This window comes from Bombina bombina, chromosome 12, assembly GCF_027579735.1.
Source record: "Bombina bombina isolate aBomBom1 chromosome 12, aBomBom1.pri, whole genome shotgun sequence".
In the NCBI taxonomy this organism is placed as follows: domain Eukaryota; kingdom Metazoa; phylum Chordata; class Amphibia; order Anura; family Bombinatoridae; genus Bombina; species Bombina bombina.
In genome coordinates, this window is record NC_069510.1 from 99119494 (window position 1) to 99130465 (window position 10972).

Consider the following 10972-nt stretch of genomic DNA (forward strand, 5'->3'; position numbering starts at 1 on the left):
TATAATGTAAGTCAATGGGAAGTGAGGGAGATAGGCTCCAGGCCCCTCTCAAAATTGTCATAAGTAACAGCTAATACATTATTTTTAAAGCTTTGAAATGAAGACTTTAAATGCTAAACAGTATTATAAACCTAATAAAATAATCACACAACACAGTATATATAATTAAACTAAGTTAAATGAACAAAAACATTTGCTAAACAGCATTATAAACCTAATAAAATAATCACACAACACAGACTTCACTTGCATTTTTCTGCAAACAGTTCCTTCTATGCATTCCAATCTGGACTGATTTATAGACAGGAAGATCTTGTTCCTTTGAAATCTGCTCGATAGCTCAGGTCTGGTTAAACTGATTAATTTCAGCTTGCTTGGCTTTGCTGCAACACAAGCGGACAGCTCCACCTACTGGCTATTTTAATAAATGCACTGCTTCTCAATGCTTTTCAATAGCAGTCACATGACTGGAAAAAAAGGTTGTTATTCTGAAACGGTGTAAATTGAACCGTTGTAAAACGAGGGTCACCTGTATATATATATATATACAGGGAGTGCAGAATTATTAGGCAAGTTGTATTTTTGAGGATTAATTTTATTATTGAACAACAACCATGTTCTCAATGAACCCAAAAAACTCATTAATATCAAAGCTGAATATTTTTGGAAGTAGTTTTTAGTTTGTTTTTAGTTTTAGCTATTTTAGGGGGATATATGTGTGTGCAGGTGACTATTACTGTGCATAATTATTAGGCAACTTAACAAAAAACAAATATATACCCATTTCAATTATTTATTTTTACCAGTGAAACCAATATAACATCTCAACATTCACAAATATACATTTCTGACATTCAAAAACAAAACAAAAACAAATCAGTGACCAATATAGCCACCTTTCTTTGCAAGGACACTAAAAAGCCTGCCATCCATGGATTCTGTCAGTGTTTTGATCTGTTCACCATCAACATTGCGTGCAGCAGCAACCACAGCCTCCCAGACACTGTTCAGAGAGGTGTACTGTTTTCCCTCCTTGTAAATCTCACATTTGATGATGGACCACAGGTTCTCAATGGGGTTCAGATCAGGTGAACAAGGAGGCCATGTCATTAGATTTTCTTCTTTTATACCCTTTCTTGCCAGCCACGCTGTGGAGTACTTGGACGCGTGTGATGGAGCATTGTCCTGCATGAAAATCATGTTTTTCTTGAAGGATGCAGACTTCTTCCTGTACCACTGCTTGAAGAAGGTGTCTTCCAGAAACTGGCAGTAGGACTGGGAGTTGAGCTTGACTCCATCCTCAACCCGAAAAGGCCCCACAAGCTCATCTTTGATGATACCAGCCCAAACCAGTACTCCACCTCCACCTTGCTGGCGTCTGAGTCGGACTGGAGCTCTCTGCCCTTTACCAATCCAGCCACGGGCCCATCCATCTGGCCCATCAAGACTCACTCTCATTTCATCAGTCCATAAAACCTTATAAAAATCAGTCTTGAGATATTTCTTGGCCCAGTCTTGACGTTTCAGCTTGTGTGTCTTGTTCAGTGTTGGTCGTCTTTTAGCCTTTCTTACCTTGGCCATGTCTCTGAGTATTGCACACCCTGTGCTTTTGGGCACTCCAGTGATGTTGCAGCTCTGAAATATGGCCCAACTGGTGGCAAGTGGCATCTTGGCAGCTGCACGCTTGACTTTTCTCAGTTCATGTGCAGTTATTTTGCGCCTTGGTTTTTCCACACGCTTCTTGCGACCCTGTTGACTATTTTGAATGAAGCGCTTGATTGTTCGATGATCACGCTTCAGAAGCTTTGCAATTTTAAGAGTGCTGCATCCCTTTGCAAGATATCTCACTATTTTTTACTTTTCTGAGCCTGTCAAGTCCTTCTTTTGACCCATTTTGCCAAAGGAAAGGAAGTTGCCTAATAATTATGCACACCTGATATAGGGTGTTGATGTCATTAGACCACACCTTTTCTCATTACAGAGATGCACATCACCTAATATGCTTAATTGGTAGTAGGCTTTCGAGCCTATACAGCTTGGAGTAAGACAAAATGCATAAAGAGGATGATGTGGTCAAAATACTCATTTGCCTAATAATTCTGCACTCCCTGTATATATATATATATATATATACACACACACAAATATTCACCTACATACAGATTCCTGCAGGCTTTTAAAGGTTAATACTGGATCTTTAGATCAGCATCTGAGTCTATAATACTTTATAGTCTATAACAAGAAATACTTTTTAATTCTGTCAGACCCAGAGGGCCATCAAACCTGGGTCTAACAAGTGAAAGGGCTTAGATTAAAACAGTCTAAAAATCCCCCATATGAATGCTCTGGAAGGCAAGGAATAAAGGATTTAATATCATTAAGTAAGAGAGAGTTTTATATAAATAGATAGGTCACACAGATGGGGCTGCTAGAAAAGGAGTGACACGGCCCTAAAATGACTATATATAATCTTAGACCATAAGGCTGACATCATACTTAGATAATACAACACACAAGGAAAAACCTATTAATTGTAGGCAAGCTAGAAAACAAGTTTAGCAAATACAGACTTGTCTACATTTAATATAATGTGCAGTAGAAATAAAGGGGGTCCTAAGCATGGCACCTGATGGAAAGAAGTTCTATGAAATAATGAGGCCTGGCTACTGGCCACACACACTCTGCACACTGTACTAAATAAAGCTTTGCAAGAAAAGAAATATGGCCTGGAAACCGGCCTAATATACAAACATCATGCAGGCAAGCAGGCTGTAAACCTATTGCCTGTTCCAATAGAAAACAAACAATTACATATAGGATAAGAATATAAAACATAAAGAGATAAGAATATAAAGAACTTAGGAAAGAAACCATATATAATAGTTTTACAGAAAAGTCTTAAACAAGATAAACAGAATAGAGACTAAAGAACCTAGGAAAGAAACCATATATAATGGTTTATACTTAGTATATTCTAAAACACAGATAAACAGATTATTGACCTTAAGCAAAGATAATCGCAATACATTAAAATTTGAGGAGAAAAATGAATACATGACCTGCTGTCTGGTAGCAGCAAAGAAAAGAGGAAGTGCTGGACTTGTTCATTACAGTTTATTAGGCTGCTGTGTGCTGATTGGTGCAGTCTTGTTACTATGCTATTATTATTTTTTTCTCTGTATGTTTTCTTTTCTGCTGTTTGGATTCAGTAAAGATTTGATGCAAAATATGAAGCCTCCTGTCTTGCCATAAAATCTTAAATATCACATAATGGTTCCTCCACAGAATCATGCAGTCCGATTGTTACTGCAATGTATGATGTAAGAAAAATAAAATATGATGGGAAGGCGTTAGGGATAATTTCCTACACTATATATTGTGTTAATTTAGCACCCTCAACCCCTATAGAACTGTGACTACTCTGATGTTTTCTTTTCACCATAGGCTGAAAATGAGGATGCCGAAGCCAGTCCAAAGTCTCCACTGACTTTCCCACACCCTGCAGGGCTGAGCCGAAGTCAGGAACTTGACAGTGGAGTAGGGAGGACAGATGAGAGCACTCGTAATGAGGAGAGCTCTGAGCATGACCTACTGGGAGACGACCAGACCAGTAGTGCCAACACTCCCGGTAGCCAACGGCGCCTGCGTTTCCTACGTGGGGATACTCAGCATCCTCTACAATGCAGGGAATTTCACCACAGTCTTGACTCCTTGCTGGCAGCAGATGGTTCTGCCCCTTACAATGAGATTCTACCACCAGCTGCAGGGCTGACAGATGAGGAGTATGAAAGATACAGAGAACTGCTGGAGATCACATGCCATCTAGAGAATGGCAATGGACCTGCCTTTCTTTATGCATCTCGGCAGGGTGGGCTTGATGTAAACCGAAATGAGAGTGTCATGAGGGAAATGGCAGTGTTAGAGGAAGAATTACGACACTTGGAGTTTAAGTTCCGCAATGTTCTTAGGGCACAAAAAATGCAACAGTTGAGGGAGCGTTGCATGAAAGCCTGGCTTCTGGAGGAGGAGGACAGTCTATATGAATTTGTGGGTGGAGGTACTGCAAACATTGAGTGCTCTACCAAGCTTCCCGACATCACAGAACTGCCAGAAAGATCAGATAAGGACAGCACTAGTGCCTATAATACTGGGGAGAGTTGCAGAAGCACCCCTCTTATGATGGAGCCACCATTGCCTTTGGACAGTCCATTGAGGCGACTAACTGATGCCAGCCTGGCATCAGGTACATTCTGTCAGGTAGCAGATGTGCACTCAACCAATGCTAATATGAACAGAGGTCATGGTAAAAATGTACCTCAATATCCTGCCACTCCTGAACCAGTGCCAACTAAGTTCCGCTCTCTTTGTCGTGAAGGGAGGCACACCACAGAGGAAAGATTAAGAAGAGGGACAAAACCCAATGGTGATTTGGACAGAGGAAGCCGTGAGAACAGCCCATACCTAAGTAGGCGCCAGCGTTCTCAAGGAGGGGAACGTTACCGGAGTTGCCTGCAATTGGCACAGCCACGAAGCCTGGATGAGTTGGATGTAGATACCTCCTGTGGTAAAGGTATGGGGGTATCACAGAGCACTCAGCCCCAAGCTGAACCACGCATGGAATGGAAAGTGAAAGTAAGGAGTGATGGTACACGTTATGTGGCCAAGCGTCCAGTGAGAGATCGCCTTCTGAAGGCAAGGGCGATGAAGATCAAAGAAGAGCGCAGTGGGATGACCACTGACGATGATGCAGTCAGTGAGATGAAAATGGGTCGTTACTGGAGCAAAGAAGATAGAAAGAGGCATCTGATGCGAGCCAGAGAGCAAAGAAAGAGAAGGGAATTTATGATGCAGAGCAGGCTGGACTGCCTGAGAGAGCAGCAACAACAGCAACAAGGAGTAGAGGGGAAAGGAGAAATGAGCATCATTGCCCTGAGCCACCGTAAAACCATGAAAAAGCGCAACAAAAAGATCCTGGATAACTGGATCACCATCCAGGAAATGCTAGCTCATGGGACCCGGTCTGCTGATGGCAAGAGAGTTTATAATCCCTTGCTCTCTGTCACCACAGTCTGAGAGCTGTCTGTACAGTTTAATCTCTTTGCCAAATCACATTTCTTCTCTGTTTTATGTAGGATTATTTGGTTTGTCCAATCATAATCCCTTTTTTATAGATATAATGCCTCCTTGTTTTTATTTATATTATTTGATTGTAATCTAGCTCTAATGTATATCTCTTTTTAACCTTGTCTTGTCTCAGTACATTATTTTGTCTTTTTTTCTCTCTCTTTCTTTCATCTTTGATGGGAGGAACCTCAGGAGAGGGAACTTTAACACAGGGTGAACTTTTTAAAACCAGCTATCAGTGGCAGAATCTTCCACATGTACATATCTCGAACCCTCCCTGATATAGGGCAGCTACATGTAGTGGAGATGTTTAAGCGGAAATCAAAAAGACATCTCCTTGCATAAGAGTTTGTTGAAATGGAGCACAAAGGGTTTTAGACTCTATGACTTCAAAATACTGTGAATGCCTTCATGTTCCTGATTGACCCTTTACCAGTATTCCTGTTATCTTGCTTCTTCATGAGGGTTGGCTCGCTATCACAGAAGTGTGTGGTTATCATTAGAAATGTTGGAAACTACCACAATGAAGTTCAAGACTCTAAACACTGCCACTTGTGGATCCAGAGCACATGGCCATTGGTGGACTTTTGACTTTTTAAAGATGGACGATAGCACAAACAAGGGGGGGGGGGGGGTCAATGAAGTATGAACAGTATTTCCACTTTTTGGATAATTCTGCACATGAAGTTGCTATCTATGTGCAGGCTTGTGTCTTAGAAAACTCAACATGTCTATTGTTTCCAATGTGATTGTGACCTATGTTTGACTTTTTTGCTTTTCCACTATTTTTTTTTTCTGTCTTGGAACGTGTGCCAGCCTGAGAGGGTGATGGATGAGGGATGTTAGGTACAATAAATGTTGATGTTTTTTGCCACCAGATGTTTGGATAAGCGGAAGTAAACACATGTCTCTTTGAATTACTAAGATGGTTAGATAACTATTGGAGTGTGATAGACACATCAGTTTTGCTCTATGTGTTTCTAATTTCAGCCTGTGTCCTCTACGTTGTCAGCTTAGAAGAGGACATAAAGGCTCAAGGGATCTGTCTCCTCCTGAGTAAAGATTTTATACATATATTGATTTAAGGTGAACCTGCTTCATGGTGCACAGGAAACATGTTAAATCAATTATATGGGTGTACAGCCTTTATCTAAACTAAACAAATTTACTTCTAAAATTTAAACGGTGTTCAGATTGTAGGTCAAAAGATATATAATGCTGTATGGACCTGCACTTTCCTATTGCATATTGAGCTGCATAATAGATTGTAACTTTTAGCTATCTTAAATTTTAAATGACTCATATTTCAAAATGTATAGTCATTTAAATGAACATAGTTGGACACTAAGGTATCATAGCAAATCAATAGTCCATTGCTAAAATGTGTTCCTAAATTATAAGTCTCCATTAATGGAAATATGCAGGCTTAAGTATACCATGTCATTTTGGGAAACATTTTAGAACACACACATAAAATCAGCGTAGGCCTTTGATTAATCACCTAGATATCTTTGATTCAGAGGCATAACTAGAGGAGTATCAGATGTTTCAATTGAGACCAAGAGGTAGATTTATTAAATGTCGAGCGGACATGTTTTGTTATAGTGAAGCAAAAGTCTTATGACCGCTGCTTTATAAATGGAGCCCGAAGCCTGCAGCTCTAGGAGGCCCATCTGGCCCTGCAATCAGTAGTGGTGTCATTACAGGAGGGTCTGGTGGGTCCTGTGCTCTGCCTTCATCATCTCAGGCCCTTCAGCGTGCCCTCCCCTGCAAAGCAGGGATTTGCCTTTAGAATATGGTGTCAGGGTTTCCATGATTTCCACCACAGAGTTGCTGTACAGAAAAGCTTGCCACTGCATTTGTAAAGAAAGCTTCCCAAGTACATCTCTTTTGGTGCAGACTAACCAAACAGCCAGAAAGGGGACAGTTTAAATGGGGGACCCCACCTTAGTCGTTGCCCTGGTGATCAGTAAGGTCTAGTTATGCCCCTGCTTTGATTGGTTAGATGTGTGACACTGTGTTGCTCTACAGAAAATAGAAAGCGATCCCAGTGCAGATAAAAATACACACTTTATTGAATAAAAAACTTCAGTGTAGTGAAGAGACAAAACGGTCTTACGCGTTTCTGTTCAAAAACTAGATTTACCAACCCATAATTTCTTATACCTCAAGTTTAATTTAGAACGGCCTTAATCTACACACATTACAATCAGTGTTCTCTCTAAGTCCCTATTTTGTGAGTGACCCAGCAGTAAAACAGTTAATAAGGTAACTATACCTTGCTGTCTGCATTGTGTAGTGTTTGCTAACTGCAAGGTGTGGTTCCCTAATTAACTCTTTCTCTGCTGAGCCGCTCACAAAACCTGTCCTTAGACTTACAATCAACATTTTGTCACCCACATAATCATCAGCAATCTTATAGTAGCGTCACTCTATATTTTCCATAAGCATCTCCCCTTATAGTCATACCACCCTATACTTCCCATAAGCACCTTCCCCTTTTAGTGCCATTATCTTATACGTCATATGAACATGACCCCTTGTAGCCACACCATCCTATTCATCATGCTATTGGTACTTACAGAAAGTGAACAGTTATTTACTGGCCAACTTTAAATCCCAGATGTTGACAAATGGTTTTCATAACCTTCAAAAATATTCAGTTTATTATTGTTAGGTCTATAGGGGCATAGGAGATGAATAAGTGCCATAACTTTTATAAAGCTCTAGACAGCCTCCCCATAGCCCTCTCAGGCTGATGGAGCAGATGGTGACTGAGAGACCTATGTTTGATTTTTACCTGTGGGTGTGTGTTTGCTTTTGTTTAAATGCCCATTGTTACTGTGTCATCTTCTCTCTGCTACTGGGTCGATAATATTAATAAACTGATCTCTTTCTCATAAGAGGGGAAACCTGTGTTCATGTGATTTTATTTTCCTTAACCTGTAACTTTTGCATACTGCTCATGAATAGAGCTTGTACACCTGGCTGAGTATAACACTTTGCACCTACACTACTGCACATGAAGCTAATGCCACAATACAGCCTACTTGTCACACTATAGGACTGACCTATCAATGCTCAGTTTATGGAACAGTCATCTGAAAAGTTCTTCTGATTGGTAAACATTTTAAAAGTATTTGAGAAGACCCAAATGATCATGTTTTATGGCAGGGTGGGTTATGGTGCTTGAGGAATCAACTTGTTTTTCTTTCCTAAGATTAGGGAGTCCATAGTTAGATATTTCCTGCAACTAGGAGAAAGTCAAGAACCCTCACAAGAGTATTAATTCCTCTCCCCACTCAGTTTGTTATTGGCCTCCAAGGAGAAAGGTGCACTGCAAGCAATATTGGTGAGTGGAGTAGGGGTAGATGAATATCTCAATTGTGGCATGTCAGTACTCTCATTGGTAAATCTCTCAGCAATAATTGCTTGGTATATCTACAAGTATCCTCTGAGGTATATTTACTTGCACTGGATAGGCTCTCTACTGGATCAGCAATCTGTGAGGAAGAAAGGCCTCAGCAAGCTGGTAAGATACAGTGGAGGGGCTCCGTAGTTCAGGTAAGTGGCTCAAACACTAAACCCAGCCCAGGAATTACTCTCCTTGTATAGGTACTACATAGCTGGGGTTCTCAGCCTTTACACATAGCACTTATGTGTTTAACACCAAAAATTAAAATCCCTCTTTTTTTATTGCCTTATTACCCCTTAGCAGCCCTCAATATGTTTTAGTCCTGGGTTCACTATATTTCCTCACAGAACAAAAACACTGCATTGTCTCTTTAAGAAAACCTCTATTTGCCTTATGCAGTTAGTAGTTCAGCTCATGATGGATGAGGTTAAGGTTGGGGGCAAAAAAAGGATCAAATGTTTTTTTTGTATTCAATAAAATATGTTTATGGTGTGTTTTAGTGGTTTTCCTCACAGGCTTTAGCATGCACGTCATTCTAGACTTAGGCTCCTCCCACCCATTGGTGCCCTTTCTCCCTCACCAGATCTCTAAGTGACTGATCTCTGTCTCCAGTCCTTACAAGCTATCTGGGTTTTAACCCTTTATATGTCCAGGAGGTGGGTGAGTACTTATAGGAGCTGCTGAGGGGTGGGTAATAAAAAGTTTTTTCTGAGGGAAATTATTTTGCTTTTTTTCTCTGTCTTCTGATGTGTTTTTTTATAGGCTGTTTGTTGTATTTTGTGCAAATACACTGATAATATAAAGTTTTGGAATTTATCCTTATTTCCAATTACCTGCAGTTTTGCTTATTATTTTGCAGTCATGTCTGTACCCCACTTGATTTGACTGACCCATTAGAAGGGACCCCTAGGGAACATACTACAGCCAAAAACTTTCTTCAGTTCATTTTCCATGTTTACCAGAGTTTAAATACAGTCTTAATAAGACTATGACAGAGATTTTAGCCGCTATACCCAAACCAAGTAAGCGCAAGCGAAAATCAAGATATTTACCTCACACTACCTGTATCCCCAAGGCTCAGTTACCACCAACCTTACAAAGCTCTGACTCGGCTGAGTCTCTGTATAAGGGTTCTGAGGGTGAAGTCTCTTCTGAGGACCTTGATCCTATACCTGAGGCTGATTCTACATTTAGATTTAAAGTAGACCATATCTGCTTCTTACTTCAGGAGGTTTTGAATACCTTAGAACTATCAGAACTGGATCCAGAGGATTCTAAACCTGTAAATAAGTTGAATCAACTTTTAAAGCTCTGCCTAAAGTGCATAAGGCTTTTGAAGCACCAGACTGATGCAGTCATCATCAAAATTGATATTAAAAAATATGACCATTGCTGTTTTCTTAAAGAGAGCTTTATGGCTTAAATCTTGGTCAGCTGACATGGTTTCTAAGAATAGGTTTTTAGCAGTCCCTTTTGAAGGGAAGATGCTTTTTGGATCAGAGAATTTGATTCTATTATCAAAACTGTCACTGGGGGGAAAGGGGCTTTTCTACCTCAGGACAAGAAATCTAAGGAGAAGAACAAACAAATAAATAGTTTTCGTTCCTTTTGCTCCCCTAGAGATCTAAAGTCCCCCTCCAACCTGAAGTCTAAATCCTCCAAACTTTCCTGGAAACCAGCCCAACTCAAATCAGAAATCTGCATGAAAACCAGACCTCCATGGGAACGGTTTCATCTGTCTCACGTTGCAAATGAACCTTTGTTCAGTGTGTTCAAGACTTAGAGGATATGGTTGTGATCCAACCTGTTCCAATATTTCAACATGGTCAGGGTTTCCAATCTCTTCATTGTCCCAAAAAAGAAGGCTCTTATTATACTATTCTAGACTCTTTCAAAATGGAAACAAACTGCACCATCTTGACGCTAATTAAGGAGGGTCAATTTAGGAGAACTATAGATATAAAGGATGCATATCTGCATATTCTAATTCACAATGATTATTTCCAGTTTCTACGGTTTGCTTTTCTCAACAAGCATTACCAATTTGTGCCCCCTCCTCTTCGGTCTGGTCACTGCATCTTCACAAAGGTTTTAGGGGCTCTCTTAGCAGTGATCAGAGTTTAGAGAATCTCTGTTGCTCCTTATTTTAACAATATCTTGGTTCAAGCTCTCTCTCTTTCTCTAGCTACTGCTCATACCCACAGAATGGTAACTTTCCTTCAGCAACATGGATGGGAAAAACAATGTCCCCAAACCTTCCTTATTACCAACCACAAGGGTGAGTTCTCTGGGTGTGATAATAGACTCGGTAAAATGTGCTTATTTCTCACTGAACTTCGCAGAACCAAACTTCAGACTGCCTGTCTTTTTCTACAGATCGCTTATTCTTGATCTTTAGCACAATGTAGGGAAGTAGTGGGTCTTATGGTAACT

The 10972-nt window shown here is 40.3% G+C and overlaps 1 protein-coding gene across 1 annotated transcript in view; it reads left to right on the forward strand.

Annotated features, from left to right (window-relative positions):
• PDZD4 (PDZ domain containing 4) overlaps positions 1 to 8036 on the forward strand; it is a 266416-nt gene extending 258380 nt beyond the window's left edge. Inside the window, exon 8 of the mRNA XM_053695772.1 lies at positions 3445 to 8036. Within this exon, the coding sequence (XP_053551747.1) occupies positions 3445 to 5073 (1629 nt within the window). The 3' untranslated portion in view covers positions 5074 to 8036. The remainder of the gene's footprint in view (positions 1 to 3444) is intronic.
• Positions 8037 to 10972: the final 2936 nt, after the last annotated feature.